The 21,217-nt window shown below is 34.0% G+C and overlaps 1 protein-coding gene across 3 annotated transcripts in view; it reads left to right on the top strand.

The window, feature by feature from the left end:
• The window catches only part of KLHL13 (kelch like family member 13), a 213,772-nt gene that overhangs the window by 147,756 nt on the left and 44,799 nt on the right, over positions 1 to 21,217 (top strand). For all 3 annotated transcript variants that reach the window (XM_012809666.1, XM_012809665.1, XM_012809664.1), the window contains one exon: positions 18,787 to 18,928. In XM_012809666.1, coding sequence (XP_012665120.1) covers positions 18,787 to 18,928 — 142 coding nt within the window. The remainder of the gene's footprint in view (positions 1 to 18,786; positions 18,929 to 21,217) is intronic.

Here is a 21,217-nt window from a genome sequence, read left to right as displayed (position 1 = left end):
TGTAACTGAAAAATATTGCACACAAGACACTTGCAAGATGTAGGTTTCTGATGTTTTCAGAAATTTCGAAGATTTTTGCTTGTCACTAGTGTATCTAGATTCCTTGTTTTTATACATGACTACGTGTAGTTTAAACACTTTCCCCAGTGGGAAGAGAGGCCAAATTGCAAATCTCTGTACCATTATAGGAAGTCTGGAGAGAGTCTGGAGAGAATTTCATGCGCTCTACTTGAAATTTAGAAAATTTAGTTGCAACCTAAGTAGGGTTCTGGAAAGGGGAAGGGATAAGAAAGAAGTGAGAGATAGGTAAATATTTGTGTTAATAACTTTATTACTTACAGTTAGAGTTAAGAATTACAAGCACTGCACATGATTGCATTTTAAATTGAATGGCAGCCATAGTGTGTGGCTTTATTTCCTCAGGACTTAGAGAAAGAGCTGATATAAACACAAGATTCTTGGGGAATCTGTACATAAAGAAGTTACTAAGTAATCCATTGTGGGGAATGCTCAGTTCTTTTTCAATCACCTTGTATATTAAGTATTAAGGTTTTATTTATTTATTTTTACATTCACTAGTTACTCAAATAGCTATTATGTTCCAGGTAGAACTCTTGTGAGTATTAGGGGTATAAACCTTGCAGTCATTTACAATGATGATTCTTTATATTAAACAAACAATTAAATTGTTTAATTTATTTTACTTCTGTGAAAATTCTGAACCAAGACAAACATGTTAAATAGCATTCTTATTTACTGTACTTTCAGTATTTGTAATAAATTTAAGCACAGTGAAAATATCAACAAAGAAAAACGTGTCTGGGCTAAAATGAGGAGACATGAATTGGAGATAGCGTTTTTTTTTTTAATTAAATCATAGCTGTGTACATTAATGCAATCACGGGATACAGTGTGGTGTTTTTCATATACAATTTGAAATACTCTAATCAAACTGGTCAATGTAGCCTTCATGTCATTTTCTTAGTTATTAAGACATTCATACTCTGCTTTTAGAAAGATTCACTTGTACCCTTGTAAGATAAACCATAGAGGCGACCCCACCAATCACCCTCCCTTGGTTATCGGGTTTTAAGGTGCATCTTGTACAGGATGGAAAATGAAGCAATTTATGTTTAAATTTGCTAGTATTCTTTTAACAAGAAAAATGGAATATCACCTTTATGTTGGACATGGAATAATTTATTGTTTAGGTGCTTTATAGTACACAAGGGTACATGTATGACCTTCTAAGCAGCAATGATTTGATTCTAGAATATAGGATATAATTTTAGTTTAAAATAAAAATGTGTTGTGTTTCCAATCATACTGAAATATTTTCACTGGAATAACTTACTATGATGAGGGTATCTCTTGTTTTTTCACATTTATGGTGTGCTAAGATAAGAGGATGCCCAACTTATTAAGGGTATTTCTTATAATATAGTTTAATGGGGAAATGAAATAATTTATCCTTCACTAAGAGAAGTAAAAGACTTTCAGAACTCAAGGAGCTTGACATTTAAGTGTGTATATCAGATATGAATTTCACATGAATTATATTTATTCCCAATTTTAAAAATAATAATAATATATTATATAAACCAATATACAATTGGTTTAGGCTACTTTAAAAGTACTAAGCAGTTTACATGATGCCTCCCCCCAAAACTCTCTGTTTGCCTTCTCCCTATTTTACATGTAAAGACATAAAGGTTCAGAGATGTTAATTTACTTGCTCAATATTAAATGCCAAGTAAGAGTCTGAGCCAGAATTCAAATTCAGGTCCGCCTGATTTCAAACCTCTTGACTTCTCTAATTTCTTTAATTTTGTTTTCTAATTTTTGAGACGAGGTCTCACTCTGTTGCCCTGGCTAGAGTGCTGTGGCATCATCACAGCTCACTGCAACCTCCAACTCCTAAGTTCAAGCGATCTTCCTACCTCTCTAGCGCTTTTCTATTTGTATAGAGTTTTGCTACTTTCGTCATCTATTAATTGGGTAATATCTCACTAGGAGTAGAGGAAAAAGAAGTATTATAAATGGTAAAATCTTTTTGAATTGGGTGGCATTATAGGAAGATGTTAAAGAGCTTTACTAGCGTACTGTGCAGAGGTGAAATAGGAAAATACTGAGGCAATATTTTTACTTGTTAATATGATATTGATATTACTTTATTTTCTTCTAAAATTTTCATATTTTCTTGAAACACTATTCACCATCATTGATTACCCATCTTTTCCCCTCATGGTAATTAGCTGCCCATGGGCAGTGCTATAGCTGGTGTCCTTATGTTAACGCCTTCTAAGGGTACTTTCCCGGTGAGTATGTGTGGACATTATTGTCCCATTGCTTAGTTGTGTGCAAACAAGTATTTAATGAATAAAAAAACCTCCATGTATTAGTTTTCTTCTATTGCTATAGATAATTAATTCAAACTAATGACCTAAAATGTCACAAATTTATCTCACAGTTGGTTTTTTTTTTTAGGTCAGAAGTCTGATACAGGTCTCACTGGATTAAGATCAGAGTGTCAGCAGGTCTGAGGCCCCCAGAGGAGAATCAATTTCTTGTTCATTCCTTTCATGAACAAAATTCAGTTCTTTGTGGCCATAGGAGCCCTATCATTTTGGTGGCTGTAAGCTAATGGACAATCTCAGTTTCTAGAGGCTTTTTGCCTTCCTTGTTTTTTGGCCCCTTTCTTCGATCTTCAAAGCCAGCAATAGTAGGATGAATTCTTTTCATATTGCTCTCTGACACATTCTCTGCCTTTTTCCACTTTAAGAACTCATGTGATTAGATTGGAACACCTGGATAAAACAAGACAATATCCCATATCAGGGTTCTTAACCTTAATTACATTTTCAAAGTCCCCTTTGGCATGTAATCATATAGCCACATGTTCCTAAGGGTTATGATGTGGACATCTTTTGGAGGCCATTATTTTATCTGCCATATTCTAGTTGAACACAATCATGCTGAGCTTACAAAAACATTGTAAGAAAGTGTTCTGATTATACCAAGTTGTTCTAAAAGAGTACATTCTCATAACTAAACTGTATTTATTAATCTCTGGGTCAGCAGTTTTATTCTCGAAAATTCTAATAGTTTTTTTTTTTTAATTCTAAAGGTATCACACAGGCAGTTCTCAGCCCTTGCAATAATAATTTCCTAGAAGTCTTATTAAAAGGTAGAATCATTCAGTGATAGCATTATAATCTGGAGTTGTGTAGAAAATATCATAAAACAAGTCATACTACTAGAACTTTTATTTTGCTCTAAGCTTTATAAGGTAAGCACAAATGCACTGAATAAATTGATTTTTCAAGTATATATAATCATAAAATGTAGATATGAATAAAATTTAATATATTAGTCATTACAAAATTTCATTATTCATTGGCCTTCTTAAAATGCAGGCTGTTTTGAGATGATTTGTATGGTTCAACTCTCTCATTAAAAGTTGATAAGCAGTAGTGCCACCTTTTGAATAAAGTAATCAAATTTGTTTTGTTAATAAAGTTTGATGTAACAAGCAGAAGCATTCAAAATTACTCCATTGATATCAAAGCTGTTTAAAAAGTACTAAAGTACATGTGTAATACAAGATTGTTGATTTTGGTTGCATCTTATTACATTAAAGAATTGAAGAAACAAGGTCAAACGATTCATTTCTTTCCACCTTCTCAAGACATTTGCAGTTGTTAAAAAAAAAAACTATTCAAAGTCAAACATAAAAAATAAAATAAAAATTCATTGATTTCCTTAATATAAAAAATGAAGGCACCAGAAAATAATAAACAACTAGAAGGTCTTCACATGTCTTTAGGAAGTAAAATAACACAGATTGTTGAGAAACTTTAATCAATCTTGAAAATATATTACAGATCTGTGGCATATCACTGTGTAGTTGTTGCCTTCATAATTGCTCTTCAGTCTTTGGCAGGTACAGGGGCAAATGCTGAAATCTGAGGTGTTCATTAACATCTATTTAGTGAAATAGTAACAGTAAAGTAACAAGTTGTCTATGCTGCTCAGTAGTTAAGCACTATACTTGATTATTCAGCAAGTTACTATAGCCTGAATAGTGGCATTTTAAACTTGGAGACAAAGTACAGGAGAGTTGTGATCTCTGGACACTGCTTCCCATTGTGGCAGGTACATGGGCTTGATTATGTTTTGATTTAAGAGGTTTATATAGAAAGTATTGTATTTTAGGACACTAAATTTGCAGAATCAAACATTATGAGAATGATAAATTGGAGTGCAGGCTCAGTTGAGTATATACGTAGTATAGGAAACTGGGCTAACCTGGTATTTACACCATTCCTGTGCTCCTAATCACCTTTACTTTTTTTCCTCATTAAAGTCTCTCACTGTAAGTGTTTCTGAAAGTACTAAATGATTTTTGCTCATCATTTACTAGTTCCCTTGTAACATCTTCTACTTTTATCTTTTTGTTTTCCTGGCTTCAGAAAATATAGAGCTTTTCACTGATTAATGAGATAAAAACTTCTCTCATTCAGCCTTTGAATCCACCAGCTGGAAGGAACCTTACAAATCACTGTTGGTTATACCGTTTACCTTGAAAGAGAATGTGAAATTATTCTCTTCTTGCTTTTCCTCCATCTGTGTACATTTGTGTTTGATTTCAGCCAGTCTTAATTCATATCTCCTTTTTGAAACCCATTTCATCAACTGTATTATCAATTGTTAAAGATAAGTCTTCCACAAAACCTTAAACTAGATTTCTCTTTGTTAGATGTAATTACATCAGAGCTTTTCTCTTGTCCAACCACTGGTTTGATCTAGCTTTAGTTTAGATAGGTCTATGAAATATTAGAAATAAAATTTTGAAAAGTATATGGTTGGTAGATTGTGAATAGATTACCCAATAGATAATCTTAGCATCACCAAATGGAGTATGTTTTCATTCATTACGAGCACTTCCATACTGAGGGGGTGTGCACACAATAATTTCTGAATGACTTACAACTAAACAGAAGGTCGTCAGTTCATAGAATTGGAAACAAAGTTTTGGTCTTACATACAGACTGAGACCTGGCTCATTGGTGTATTTTTCATAGAAATATTGGTGAAAGTATATATACAGGTGCAATTAGCACATTTCTTTTTTCCAAATGATGTTATACACCATGACATCATGATAAGTTTTGCCTTTTGTCATATAATTAATATATCTTGCAGGCTATATTTTTGAATAGTGGATATCATTTGATTGCTGATCCAGCTTTACAGATAGCCTGATCTGGAACAAATAATTCTTTAAAATAATAGTAAGGAAAGTCAATGTTACTTATTTTTTATTTGGTGCTTATATGCTAAATATGAACTGATATCCTTATGGACTAGTGAGTAAAATATGCAATCTTTTGTTACTGTGGTTTATATGAATAATATCACATACTACTTCTCAGTAGATAAGGCTGAGCCTTTTTTATAATTTTTATATCATTTAATCCTTTGAAAAGTAATTATTTCTTTGACTGTGATCTCTTAGCAAGCAAGTATCTTTTGTTTTCCTTTCACCTAGTGCAATGATTGCCACATAGCAGATGCTCAGTAAATGTTGAGCGTATGAGTTTAGAGAGTATAGTTTTTAGGCCTTTAGCTGTGTGAAAACCACTTCACTTGAAAGTGTTGAATTTCTTCATTTGGCATATGCAATAATAATCTAATATAGTAGTCTCCCCTTATCCTTTGCTTAGCTTTCCAAGGTTTTAGTACTATCACAAATTTTATTATTTCTTTATTTTACATTACTATAAGTGTACATACGATTGGGTTACATTGCTTGCATTTGCTAGGAAAAGTCTGAGTTGTATCTGAGGGTGAAGGACATTGTATCTGTTAGGTGGGGGCTTACTGAGCCCCTTCCCATCCCCCCTTCTTGAATTTAGTTGTGTTTTTCTTCTGCTGTGGGCCTTTAGTTGTACATCTACTAGTTTCAAATTGCTATTAAGTACATGAGATGTATGTTTTTCCTTTCTTATTATAAAATTTAAGATTAATACAAGGGTACAAATGATTAGATTACATAGTTTCCATTTGTTAGGTAAAGTTCAATTTTTAGTGGGGTCCTTCACCCAGGGGGTGTGCTGTGTATACCCATTAGGTGAGAACTTACCAATTCCCTGCCCTCCTCCCTTTTTCTCTTTCCCTTTCCCCCACCTCCTTGAATTTGAATTTATTTTTCTCTCATGTGGGTCTGTAGTTCTTTATCAATAGCAGTGTTTTTCAACCATTTTTTATCTCATGGCACACTTGAACCTATAGTTAAACTTTTGCTGCACAATTAAATTATGTTGATAAAAAATTAAGAAATACATACTTAACCATGCTTTGAATGTCTTTCAAAAATAACTTAATTAATGTTCTTTAAAAATTTTTGTGGCACACCTAAGATCCTCTCATAAAACACCAGTGTGCTGTGGCATACCAGTTGAAAATCACTGATCTGATTGGTTTCATATTAGTATTGCATATATTGGATATTTACAGCTATGCCTTTTTATTTATTACTAACCAAATAATGGATAAAAGCCATATCCATTCTTGAGATACTTTACTAAGAAGAATGTTATTCAACTTTATCCAGGTATATGAAAGATGTAAACTCTAAACCTTTCTCCATCTTTTTTTTTTTATGGCTGAATAGTATTCCATGGTATACATCTGCCATAGTTTAGTAATCCATTCATGTGTTGATGGGCACTTGGGTTGTTTCCACATTTTTGTGATTATAAATTGAGCAGCTATAAACATTTGAGTGTAAATGTCCTCACGGTAAAATGATATTATTTGGGGGGGGGGATATGTTTTTAGCTCTGTGTAAACCACTTCACTTGGGAGTGTTGAATTTCTTCATTTGATATTATACAATAATATAACATAATAGTCCCTCCTTATCCATACTTTTGCTTTCCAAGGGTTTAGTACTATCACAAGTTTTAAGCATCCACTGGGAGGCTTGGAATATATCCCCCATGGATGAGGGAGGACGACTGTATACAGTAGTCTTGCTAGAGAGTAGGTTATAATTGTTTTATCTATGAAAATAACTAATCTAAAATCCACACTCTGTTCATTGTTGCTGATACATACCATGATTCTGGCACAGACTGAAGCAATTTAGAAGTGACCAAAACACTTTAGTTATGGTTCATCAAGTTGTAATTTTATAAAGAAAATAAGGCTATTATCTGTTGTAAGGTAGCAGCCACTTTTAATAAGTTATTTGACTTATTTTCACATGCCCTTTATCATAACAGGGTAAACTATTAAAGACAAATTCATGTCTTGAAGCCAACATGTTTGTACTTAAATGACAATGTTTTTGTGTGTAGGTTTGATAAAAAAATGGCTGACTAGGAGAAAAGAGAACTTGATTAGGGCTTAGGAGAAATAAAATTAGTGCTAAAGAAATTATCCACAATTAACTTGTGATTTGAATTTTTATACTTAAAAGGGCTTCACCCTAATTGTAGAGATTTAGCAGTTAGATTTAAATTAAATCAGTTTTTCTTCTATTTAAAATTTTAAACAAAATGGCTTTTATACATTATTTGGTTAACAACAAACAAAAAGACATAGCTATAAATATGCAAAAGCAATATGTTCTAAAGCAAAACAATTGATAGTTTGTAAATAATTTGAGATTTTCGTTTATTCTACAATCGTTAAATATATATTTAAATTACACATTTCTGCAAACTATTCACAAAAATAATATATATACATATATGTTTATTTTGTGAATAGTTTGCTGAAATGTGTAATTAGTTAAGGAGGGCTTAGCTAATAAGCCTAGAACTCAAAAGTGTAAGATTTGCTTTTTGTTCTACGAGCAGTGAGTCACTGAATAAGACTTTTCAGCAAGGGAGTGATTTTCTGAGCTATAAATACAATGATGGTATGTAAAAAATCCACACCATGATGTATACAAAGTTTATAACTAGGCAAAGACTTAATAGAGAGTAGAGAAAGTCTCGTGGACTAGTGGAGAGAAGGTTAAGGATAGACACATTCCAGAGAGAGATTCAGCAGTGCTTGACAGTTGATTGGTCATGGAAGATGGGCAGAAAGCAGGGGCCAAAGATGATCCAAATATTTGGATGATAGCAATTGTTGTTTAGAATCCAAAATATTTTATCTATGGCTCTCTTGAATGTATGACTTCAAGATACATTGGAGATTCCTGAAATTTCTGACTGACCAAGCTTCCAGAAATGGGCACTAAGAAATATGTAGTCAAATTCATTTCCATTGAGAGTATTTTTGACCTATGAAAAGATTGGATTTTGAAGGCATAAAAATGACTATTGCTTCAAGAAATAGCTCATGTATCTTTTGTAACAACTGGAATGTAATTGGAGACCATTCTCCAAAGCAAATTATCACGGGAATGGAAACACAATCAGAACATGTACTCAGTACTAAATTGGAGGTAGTAGATTAACACTTATATGCTCACAAGGGAGAAACACTCAACGAAATTCAAGTAGGGGAGTGGAGGGAGGAAAGGGTTGGGTAAATTCCCATCCAGCGGCAACATTGCATGGATATATTGCACATTTCTGGGGTGAAGGACACACCTACAACTTGGACTTTACCCTTACAAAAGCAAGTGGTGTAACTCAATTGTAATCTGAAATTTAAAAAAAAATAAATAGCATATGGGAGTGAGGTGAGTGAGGGGAAGATAGTAGCATTTTAGTAGCATTTTCCAGCTAGCTGGATAAACATAACACTTTGACCCTCATCTACTCTCATCTACTTGGTGACTCTTCTCTCCTGGTGTCCGCTTCTCACCCACACTCTGAGAATCAGAAATTATAATGTGGGGTGTGAAACACTGTTTAAATGACTTATAGAAACAAAGAAAGGAATGCTTTTCTCCTTTCATTTATCTCAGATTAAATTGCAACCTTGTAATTTATAGATCACTTGTATAAAACACATGAACACACAATCTAAAAATGCTCCAATTGGCTCAGCGCCTGTGGCTCAAGCGGCTAAGGCGCCAGCCACATACACCTAAGGTGGCAGGTTCGAAATCCCCAGCCCGGGCCCGCCAATCAACAATGATGGCTGCAACCAAAAAATGGCCAGGCATTGTGGCGGGCGCCTGTGGTCCCAGCTACTTGGGAGGCTGAGGCAGGAGACTCGCTTGAGCCCAGAAGTTGGAGGTTGCTGTGAGCGTGATGCCATGGCACTCTACCCAGGGGGATAGCTTGAGGCTCCGTCAAAAAAAAAATAAAAATAAAAATAAAAATGCTCCAATTATCTTTTTTTAAATTCTCATTTACATGATTGGGAAATTTGAGTGCCTGATGCCTACTGCATCATTTTATCAAAATGATATGGTCTGCCTCTATCCAAGAACATAAAAGCATCTTTAACTCACAGGCCATGAAGTTCCTAAAAAGAAACACTTTATTTCCCAAAGAGGCAAACTCCCCAATGATTTATAATTTGTATCTTTGCCCCACCAAATCACTAGTCTGTGATTTTACTGAGGATTTGTAATATTTTAGACATTCGAATATAGTTATGGTACAGAAATACTTTCCTTAAATAACTCCTCCCTTAGAGTTACTGTACCACGGACAGCACTTATAAAAATGTTCTCATAGAGCAATTTTTGTTATTCACACTAGTGGAGTTGTCTGTCACTAAATTATGAAGTTGCTTTGTGGTATAGAAAGTGATCTTGGTTAAAATAGTTTTCTAGGAGTGTAGTATAAATGGTGGATCCTAATAGCATTTTAGGATAAAAATTGGGAACTATTTCTGGAGTTGCAGACAGCATTTATACTCTTGGAATATGATAATTGAATGTGTAGGCAGGTAAATGGGCTATAAGTAACAGTTAAGACTATTTGTACTGCCTAACAACCTGAGGACATAAGGCCAGCAATGGATATGTTTCTTTTTGGGAATCATAGCATAAGGGGGATAACTTAAAGCCTTATAACAAAGTATTGTGGTAAAAGAAAATGCTTCATGGTGAGGCAAATATACAGAAAAAGGGAAATAATATTATTATGAAAAATGATACTTAAATTAGACTCTTTGCTTCTAATAAGCTCAATATCTGAAATGAGCTTGAGAGAACTATCTTAAGAGTTGAGAGCCTACCTTCTGTATTTTGTTGCTATTATCCTCCTTTATCTTAAAAATATTGGCTGTCATATTAAAAACATATGATGGATTTGATACTGAAATTATTTTCACATTCATTGAAATAATTAGAAATGCTTCTAGGTCATTGCAAAATCAAGGCTGAGATTTGCTCTATTTTTTATAGGCTTTGAATAATGCATAGAGTCAGTGGGACTCTTAAGGCTGCCAATTATATTTCTTAAAACGTGGAATGTGATGGTTATTATTTTGTAAGTCTTACTTTTTGATTTTTCATGTCTCCTTTTAAAAGATAAATAAACATCCCCCTTAAGACCTGGTCATGAATTATTGACTTTGTGAAGTTGAACATAACGGGTAAATTCAGAAAAGGCTGGCATTTTTACCACTTGATTAATGATTCTTCTGTTCCCAGATAGATTTGTCTCAGTGATTTCTACTTAGTTTTGAGTTTGTGGAATCTTCCTTTATAATAAACTCTAAGATTGGGTAACTTGGATGTTTGAATATTTAATAAATTGAAATATTAGGCAGGTGAAACCCCATTCTTTCATAACATGCTTTTTGATTTAAATGCACCAGAGCACAATAGTCATTTCAAAGTTGGTGAGCTACAGATAATGGGAGTAAGATGACACCTCGGTTAACAAATTCTCTGGAAGCAAAGCTCCTTAAAAAAAAAAAAAAAGTTGGCTTAAGGTGTTGAGGGGTTGGGGCTCCTACTGCAGTTTCTTTATTTTGGGATTGAAGAAGGGAAAGGCAAGCTCAGTGCCGTTGGTATAGAGACTTCTCAGTGTGAAGACCTGGTACTAGCTGTAGGAAAAAGCATCCTTCCAGAGGGCTTATGCTTGACAAGAGGATTGTAGTCATTTCCTCTGTGCACTGAGAAGGGGACTGTTGACAGGGATGGGAGCACTTGCTATTTCTTCACATCCATTTCTACATATGTGTTTTCCATCTCCCTACCAGCACTACCAAGAATATGCTCTCTCACAGTAGGTATCTAACTTCTTAAAGGGAAGGGAGTTTTGACTTTGCTTTTTTGAGTGATAGTTATGGAATCAACATTTAGAAATCCTTTTCTAATTATTTTTTAATTATTTCATTAGAAATAAAGAGTTCACTTATCCTTTTATTTAAGAATTCTTTCATAAAAGAATTCAGTTATTCTTTTATTTCTACATTAGGAAATACAATGGATTCTTACATGCCCTATCTATCTACCATCCATTCATCCACACCTTCATCCATCTAGCTACCAACCTGTCTACTCATCTAGATATCTTGTTTTTAACAAAGTATTATGAGAAATATGAAGAATGAGAAATAATGTATAAAGCAAGCTTCCAAAATAGAAAACATTTTTGTTTAAGATGCATGAGACATGATGTAGTTTAACTAGTATATGGATTTTAAAAGGATAGAAAGGCACTAAAGTCTTGAAATACGGTAAGTAGAGGAAGAAAAGATTGATTTTAAAGTTTTTCAAGGGCAGGATTGGGATATTCAGTGCTAATACTTTTTGGTTTGGCTAATTAACTTTCATCCTGTTATGGTTTTCTAATGGAGTATCATTTGTCATTCCATTTGTCTAGCCCAATTCCCTCATCGGTGTCATAGAGCTATATCTGTGATTGCGATAGTCAGCATTGGAATTCAGCATATGTTCTTTTTAACTGTTGTTAGCAGTAATGTATTATTCCCCTTAAATTTGATCTAAGATGTATTCTCAGATGTGCTACCTTCCTATCCGTCATGTGTTTGGAGAATGGCATGAATAATATTTTGCACTGGTATTGTTTTTATGGAAATAGAGTAGTTAAAGTGGGTAAATTTTAAATTGAATTAATTAAACTAGAAAATTACTTGTCTATACCAGAATGTAGTTTCCTTGTATTTATAAACTAATCATCATAATGCAATTTCCTTGATAGCCTTTATTGTCTATTATTTTTATTTTTCAGGCTTGGTATAAATGGGAACAATGTGGGCTCTGGATTTAGATGTGGGTTCAAATCATAGTTACCAGACTTGTAGTGAGGCCCGAACTCTCTGAGCTTCAGTTTCCTGTCTTTAAGATGGGATTGTTTTGAGGATTAAGTAGGATACTAGAATGTGCCTGGCACAATGCCTAGTACACAGCAGGTGCTCAGTAAATGATCATATTCCTATGTTAAAACAGACATCAGCTATTTATTAATGTGATTCTATTTTAAAAGTGACAGACATATGCATATAAGAAGTCTGTGCAATAGTTTCTTAGGAAAATCATTTTACAGTATGACCCTATTGCCTTGATATTTTTCTCTTTTTTGTATGTATATTTTTGTAGCAAAAAAAGTCTTCAAAAGGTAGAAGTATTTTATAAAATCTCATCTAAAAGTAAAGATTTTCATTAGTGAAATTATTTCAAATAGACTATAGTTTACTTATATTTATATCATTATGAAAAATACAAATAACTAACCAAAACTTTATCTTTCTTACATCCTTTTAGACACTCAGATAAATACCTCATTAAAGAGATACATTCTCCACAACTTTTTAAACAACAATTAATTTATGACTTATTAAGAGAAGTTGCTATTATATTTATAATTTTATTGTTAATGATACTATAAATGACATTTTAGTTGGTGGACAAATCTTTTGATAATTAAAGTTTTAATTTGTTTTATTCCATTAATAAAAATGCCACACTTACATTACAGACATTAATTTACTTCATGACTTGGAAATTTATTTCTGATTTTGACAAAACATTTTCCTTTGCTTTTTTTGTAATGGAAGGTGAGTGTGTACATGTGCATGCATATGTGTACACTCAAATATGGGGGATATCATCCAGTTTTTGTTTGAGAAGTGTGGAAAAGAATTTTGTTTAGAACTCAATGCAGTATGCATGCTTTAAATCTATCTGAAAACCAATGGGCAATGAATTTTAGCATCTTAAGTTTTTAATTTATTTCTCAAGAGTGGAAGGAAATACCTTGACAGATTTAGCACTCAAATTCAAATGAGTATGAGAACAGGTGGTGAAATTTCTCCTCCACCTGCTATGCAACTTTATCACAAGAAGTGTTTCATTTAGCAAACACTACTGCTAGCAGACACTTCTCTGTTTCAGAGCAGAAAAACTAATGGAAGGGGAATACGTCTTTGAAGAAAACCTCTTTCTTGATTTTCTTTTTAAATTGTGAGTGTGAGAAATATGTATTTCACTTTCCTGGGTGAGGGTGGTGGAAAGCATGAGTCAGTGCCTTGATTTAATCAATGTGTTTTGTTGTATTATCAAACAATTCCTGGCTTTCTTGTTTTTATTTTCTTTGGTTATTATTGCTATTCTTGCATATCAACCCACTGGCACTAACTTTGGTTCAGATAGTATTATTAATCTTGGTATTTGAAATTGGTATTTTGGTACTTTGACACTAATTCATGAGATTCCCATTCTTTTGTTTCAGTGAAACTGAGTTATTAGAATACATTGCTAGATTTCACCTTTGTGTAATGAAATATTGGAAGCATAAGGAAGCACTATAAAACTAAATGGGAACTAAGTGGAGAAAAGACAGAGGTCTTGTTCATGTACCTTTACCTTTCTAGCTTTTCTATGATCTTTTCTCTTTTTTCCCCTCAGAAATGAAAAACAATACAGGAAAGTATAGAGAATAATATAGAGAATTATTTTTCATTCATGGAAATATTGACGTGCTGCTTCTCATTTGGTGTTAGGTAGATGTTAGTGTGCCAATGCATGAGTTGGTATACACAACCTCTCTACTAAGAAAAGCCAGATGTTTCATTGTACTTTGATGTTAATATATTCCCTTTTTTTAACAATAAATTTGACCGTAACTGGCTTTCTGTATAACATGAACTGATATTGGCATGATAGAAACTGAGAAATTGAGATATCCATTTTATAACTTATCAAGATGCTACCTAATTTTATAAATGCAAAAGTGCTAGTTTCAGTTGGTTTGGGGGGATTTATTTAGATATGGAAATTGAAGAGTGTTGAAAAGTTATTTGTGGCTTAAGAGCCAAATGATGCAATTAAGAGCTGTTTTTCATTCCCCATATAGAATAACACCAAACAATTTGCTATAGTGACTTCTAAGAGTACACAGTTCTCTATAGAACATCTACCAAATTAAACCACTACAGAAGTATTCTTGGGAGAAAACATATTTGAATCAAATCAGCAGAGCACTCTTGCTATGGCCCACCTACAAGAACATAGGTGTCATACACAATGCTTCATTGTCATGATGTTCACTATAAAAAAGGAATTTGTTCATTTAGTGATTTTTAAATTTCCTTTAAAAAAATCCATTTGGATGAACAATTCTATGCAGAAAGTAGGGGTTTAGTATGCCTTTGCATTAATGATTCTAAGAGTATATCTTCTACTCTTTGATAATTTTGTACGTTTAAAGATAGAATCTCTGTTTTAATTTGAATATTCTGGAACACTGATGAGGTTAAACATTTTTCTGTGAACCATTTTTACTCCATTCTTTGTGAATTTTGTGCTTGTATCACTCACACACATTTCCTGAGAGGTACTTTTTATTTATTTATTTTTTTATTGTTTGGGATTCATTGAAGGTACAAAGAATTAGCTTACGCTGATTGCAGTTGTTAGGTAAAGTCCCTCTTTGTGTCCCACACCCAAGAGGTGTGCCATACACTGTGACCCCCATCCTTCTCTCTTTTTCGCTCTCCCTGATTCCTTTCCCCCCACCCCACACCTTGTATTAGCTCATCTACTACCTTCATATTAGAATTGAGTCCATTGGATTCTTGATTCTCCATTTTTGTGATGCTTTACTAAGAAGAATGTGTCCCACCTCCATCTAGGTTAATATGAAAAATGTAAAGTCTCCATCTTTTTTAGTGGCTGAATAGTATTCCATTCATATACATATACCACAGTTTGTTAATCAGTTCCTGGATTGGTGGGCATTTAGGTTGTTTACACATTTTGGTGATTATAAATTGAGCTGCAATAAACAGTCTAGTGCAAATGTCCTTATGATACTTTTTAAAATATGGAAAATTTGAGGCAAAATTAGAATGTTGGCAGCACCTTGTTAATGTATAACTATCGTTTAGACTTCTTCTCCTTGTCTTTAAACAGCAGTGGAAATAAATTCCACCATCTGTATATGTTCAATTTGACCATGTTTGTAATGCTTTCAGTAAAATGATCAGACAGTGCCTCAATCTTTAACCTAATGCTCATCAAAAAAAATTGTTTTTGTTAAGCAAGCACAGTTAATTTATGCATGCACACTTTGTGAAAGATTGCTTTTGTGCTCTGTAGTTAATCATCGTTTCAAAAATAAGATGTGTCCAGTGCTGATGGGGTAGCTGGGGATGGTATGGCAATAATATGCAGACCATAATGTTGTAGGAAAAAGAGAGATTTAATTTTTAGAAAGAAAATTGTTGAACATAGTCTGTCCCACAAATAATTTCATAGTGTTAATGAAATGGGAATATTTGGACAGGATTTGCCAGATTTTAATTTAGCATGTAAAAGTGAATCTAGTTAATAACTATTTTAAGGAAAATTAAGAAATTAAAATTTTTACATGAGTGTCTATAAAACAAAAGCTTTGCTGAATAATTGTCTTATAAACTTCAAAGCCATTATCTGCTTATCTACTGCTAGCATTTGATTTTTCAAATCGATGGGCCTGAGAAGAACAAAGGTATTCTATTAGGCAGCCTTGGAAGAATCCATGGTAGCTAATAATCCTACTGTGTTTTGTACTGCTAGCATTATTTCATAGAGTCGATGCTAAGACTGGAAAATTATTTAAGACATAAATTGCTTGAGAAAAATTTTCACGGGGAGGCCAATCCTTCTATATTAGGGTTTCTCATCTTTGACACTTTTGACATTTTTGCCTGAGAATATCTTTGACGTAGAGAACTGTACTGTGTATTGAAGGATCTTTAGCAGCATCCCAAGAAATGACAGTGATTGTCTCTCTCCACCCCAGTTGAGACAATAAAAAATGTTTCCAGACATTGCTAAAGGTGGGAATGGGGAGAGTGGCAAAATACTTCCTGCTCCCCCTTCACCATCAATAAACACCAGTATGTAGATTGTTTTTAACTATCGAACAAGGGAAGAAATAAGATTTACAAATGTTATTTGTTCTTAGAATTACTCAGATAATCATTCCCTGAATTACAGTTTGATATAATTGTGGACTGGGTTCAAAGAGAGGTGTCACCTCCTTGCAATGTTGAAAAAGAATGCCCTTTACATCCAGTCAATAAACATAATGAAAAGGAGATAGAGCGGAATATTGAATCTGTTAAGAAGGTTGACATGGCATGTAATATTATCATGACACAAGTAGTAGGGCCTGATGTGAATGTTAGAAAGTCAAAAGATGCTGATAAAAAGTCATGAAGAAGATGATGAAGAAAAGCATTCATTTTAGTGAACGCTTCTTCAGCTTTGGAATTAATTAATTAGAAAGGCAGACATATTATATTGCCAGGAAAGGGCTGCATTTTCACATTCTGCTTTTCATTGTTGAGAGCAAGAGACAAATGACAAGTAAACAAGTTGTAGTTTATTCCAAAAAGCAATTTCCAGGCTATGTTATAGTGGCAGTGTGGTTTCAATTTTGCCTCTGTCCCTTTTCATATCTGTTATTTTATAAAAATGATAATTGATGGTTATTTAAGTACTGAATGATAAAAAAATGTGTTTGTAATGATCCTCAGAAAGGAGATTCTGTATTCATTTAAAGAACATATATTAAGCCTCTCATGCCAGAATCTATGTAGGGAATACAGGAACTAATAAAACAGTCTGCTTGATTATCCTATTAAAATAATGCTGATGAATAGAAATTTTCTGGTTAGAGATACCAATCACTATCAATCTATTTCTCACTTTTCTAATTGATTCTATAATTTTGAATGTCCACAAGAGTTGTTCAAATGTGTGTGTGTGTGTGCTATATTTCATATATATATATAACTTAATTATTTTAAAGCTATTTCTGAAACTCTAATGGAAAGCTATATCCATTTTATTTTATGCTTGTTAAAATCTTATTTAAATTATTCTCTTCATTATTAAATATCCAGGAGAGTTGAGTAAATCATGGTTACATATTATTAATGCATTTTGGTTATACTGTGGCTCTAATATCATTAAAAAGAATTGATGTCACCCTCAAGGCCAGAATTTTACTAATTATTGCAGGATTTAAAACCATTTGATTGGTGTCAGAATTCCAAGCAGGATCTTTATTAAAAGTATGGTACAGTCTTAAAATGTTTTTTCTCATTAAAACTGATCAGCTTAGGTTATAGGTAAAATAGGAAAAAGGTGAATATTTATGATATTGAATAGGTCAGTTAGAAAAGCAAATAGTGCAAAATTTAGGAAACTACAGACAAATAGGAAAAGCAAAGAGTTCTAGCACTTGAAAATCTATTTTCCTCCTTTTTCCCTAATGTCCATTTTTAGCAATCTGTGTCATGATTGCACAAACGAATTCAGAGCCATAGGCTCTTAGGCAGGTGATGCAAAGATGATTTTAGCAGTGTATACCTATGGAGAAACAGAAGGCCTTTTCTAAGGAATAGAAAAAGGTTGTTCTGGGGTGGCCCATTTTTAATGTAACCTCACTGAGGGCTTTTAAATGTAAAATATATTGTCATATTCTCCATGCAACAAGCGACCCACTGGCTACATATTCTCCAAACCTTTTATTATGGCTCCTGAAAAAATATTTTTGCAAAATATATGGGGATAACTTGTATTTTTTTTAGTATTTATGTCTTTGAAAAGATGAAAATGCCACTAATCAATGCCAACTTGATAAGTGAATTATACTGCTAGAAAAATAAATTATTTCATGTGTAAAATTTTGTTTAGTTGGGGGTGAATGGAGTTATTACTAACAACATAAAAGGAAGTAAAGTATTAATATATAACAGTTTACATCTTTGGCTTTTATTAATGGGGACTTTGGAGTCAGAATCAAACTAGACCTAGATTCAAACCCTGACCCAACAACGTTAATTATGTTGTGACCCCAGGTAAATGATTTTTAACACATCTTTAGCTTGTTATCCCTACCCTTAACAAAAAGGAGATAATAATAGTTGCTATTGGACTGAATTGCTTTAAGAATTATATGAGCTAAATAAAATATTGGCAATACTTGATACATACATATATAGTGAGTATTCAATAAATGGTAGCTATTTATTTTTCTAAAGTTAGGTGTTCTAAATTAATTTTAACTGTAGAGAATGCAATTTGATGACATTGCTACCTAAGCAGTAAAATACCAAAAGCAGTTACTATGGACCTAAAAAAATCTTTGTGATTATATTTTTGAACCAACTTTTAAGTTGATTTCTCAGTTCTCCTTTATGTTTTTCGTCCTTGGAAAGCATTCACAAGTATTTATTTCTTCTATGATAGAGAATGGTCTGAGCTAAGATACAGTGAAACAAAATTCAGTATATTCCATACTCAGATAATTGGCAATATTATTTATTTTTCTAATTAATACTATTGTAAATTATACAAGTTTTAATTTGTACTTATTTTTATTTTTTAAAAAATTTCAGATCTCTCGTGGAAGAGGAAGACCAACACATGAAATTATCCCTTGGAAGCAGCGAAATGGGCCTCTCATCCCATTTGCAGTCTTCCAAGGCAGGAACTACACGCATCTTTACCAGCAATACCCACAGTTCTGTGGTGTTACAGGTAATTTAAGCTCTCCCTTTGGTAGTATTTACATAGATTCAAAAACCCACCATGGATTTTGCAGTGTGGAATGTCAATAGTGGACATGTAGGGACAAGATGTATATGGTAACTGTATTTTCCACTCAATTTTGCTATGAACCTAAAACTGCTCTAAAAAAGGTTTTAAAAAAAAAAGACAAAAACTCATCGGGAAGAAGTTTTAATGGAGGAACAGATACCTTCCTGATGTTAAAAAAAGCCTGATTTTATTCTCTTTTTTGTTTGTATTAAAGAGTATTTTGCTATCACATCCCTTTCTTACCAAGTACCATATCTGACAACATTGACATTTCATTCAATAGCAGCCAAAGTAAATATCACAAGGTTCCTACATTAAATTTTCTAGATCCTTATTTACAACCTATTTGACTATCACATTGTCATAGTTTGAAAGATCATATTTATTTCTTCTCTTAACTCATATTGACAATAGTAGATGTGAGAGTAGAAGTGAGGACTGCTGGATGCAGACACCACTGATAGATGTTGGAAGTTATAACTAAAATCAAAGCAGGGGACAGAAACACAGTAGAAAGTAAAAAAAAATTACAAAAGACAGAAATCTGTAGCTGTTTAACCAGGGAATAGCAGCCTAAGCACTTCTGACTTCTGTGGACATTTTCAGACCTCTGTCGGCATTGCTGAATTCGAAAAATATACTGGATGTCCATAAATGTCTTCTGGATATGGTTAAATGATATCTCTGCTTAGTGAGATAATGAAAAAATATCTTTTAAAATGGGTATGTAAAAGAAATCTCCCCAGATGGATTTCATTCATACACTGGGTCAAAAGCTGTTATAGTAAAGCAGAATGCAGTACATAGTACGTGGTATGATGAGAGATAAGACTTACGTGCTTGCTGTGTGGACTCTGTGTTTAATGTAATTTCTCTGAATTTAATTTTCCTTATCTCCGAAATGTGACTCATGACTAGTAGAACTCTAAATTCCCTTCTAGTTCTGACCTCAGAGCTCAGTGAAATCTCATTTTCCCAATATTTCAGTTTCTAATTAGAGCTGGGTTCTAAGGTTTGTTGTTCTATGGGTATCAGCAACAGAAATGTGAGGGTTGGTAACAAAAGAGCTTTCCATTTCTTGGCATCTTAAGGCTGTGTAAATGCTTAAATTGTTGGCTTTTGAGGTCATAAGAAGTGAGAATAAAAGATGAGGCAGACTGGAAAAGCATGAGAGGTAAAAGATTTTTTTTTGTATATTAAAATGCTGTCTGTAAAGAAACATTTTTAAAACTGTAAAAGTGTCTGAAAAGGAGGGAGAAGATGGTGGCCGAGTAGCAGCTTCTTTGCAACCGGGTGCCATGAGATTGGGGAGAGAAGACTCCAGGCATCTCTGGCTTGTGAGTTCTGCCCAGAAACATCCCTTTGGGGATACAGGGAGACAGTGAGAGACTTCTGGACTCCAGAAGGAGGAAAAAGGCAGTGGAGAACTGGCAGGTGGTTGCATTCAGTCTGAGGCCATAGCAGCTGACATGGCTGTACGACAACAGCACCAAGATTGCAGACAGGGAAGGCCTTCCCTGCGGGTTGTTTTGTTTTGTTTAGGGTGACCAGACGTCCTGCTTTTTAACAATTTGTCCCATGTCCCACGGCGTTTTAAAAAGGTCCCAATTTTTGGAAAGAATGCACGAATGGGTGGGAGAACAGGGAATATATGGTTTTTGGCTGCCATGTGGCTATTTCACCAGAATATGAATTTTATATTATTTTTGTTAATTTTATAATGTTAAACTGTAATAATAACAAATAATTGTTGAGAAGTGATTATTGAGAACTGCTTATCAAACTTTGTATTGTTGTCAGGCCCTGCCCTGGCCCATCCCCTGCCCCCCCCCATGCTGTCCCGCTTTACAAATGTTAAAATCTGGTCACCCTAGTTTTGTTGGACTTGGGCACTCGGTTGAATTACTGTGGTAGAACTTGGGTGAGATTGCAGGTGACTTTAAGCATTGTCTAGGGTCCAGGACTGAGCCACTGGGCTGGAACGGAGCTATCGTGCGGCTGTGGGCCACGCACAGCCATTGTGGGAGAGCTACCTTGTAACTCTGCCCTCAGAGTTACCAGAGTGAGGCTCAACCTGGGAGACCTTGGGCAAGTTATCTAGTCATGGTGAACAGTGCCAAAGGCTGGGACTGAGCCTGAGGGGAAGAGTGGAGCTTTCAGTGTTTGGCAGTGTTTGATAGCTCTCCACTGCCTTGCAGCCTCGGCCCTCAAGGGCATAGACTGAGGCAG

Source organism: Otolemur garnettii, unplaced genomic scaffold (assembly GCF_000181295.1).
Source record: "Otolemur garnettii isolate 467f Iridium unplaced genomic scaffold, OtoGar3 scaffold00110, whole genome shotgun sequence".
Classification (NCBI taxonomy): Eukaryota; Metazoa; Chordata; class Mammalia; order Primates; family Galagidae; genus Otolemur; species Otolemur garnettii.
This window is presented reverse-complemented; position numbering and strand designations above follow the sequence as displayed.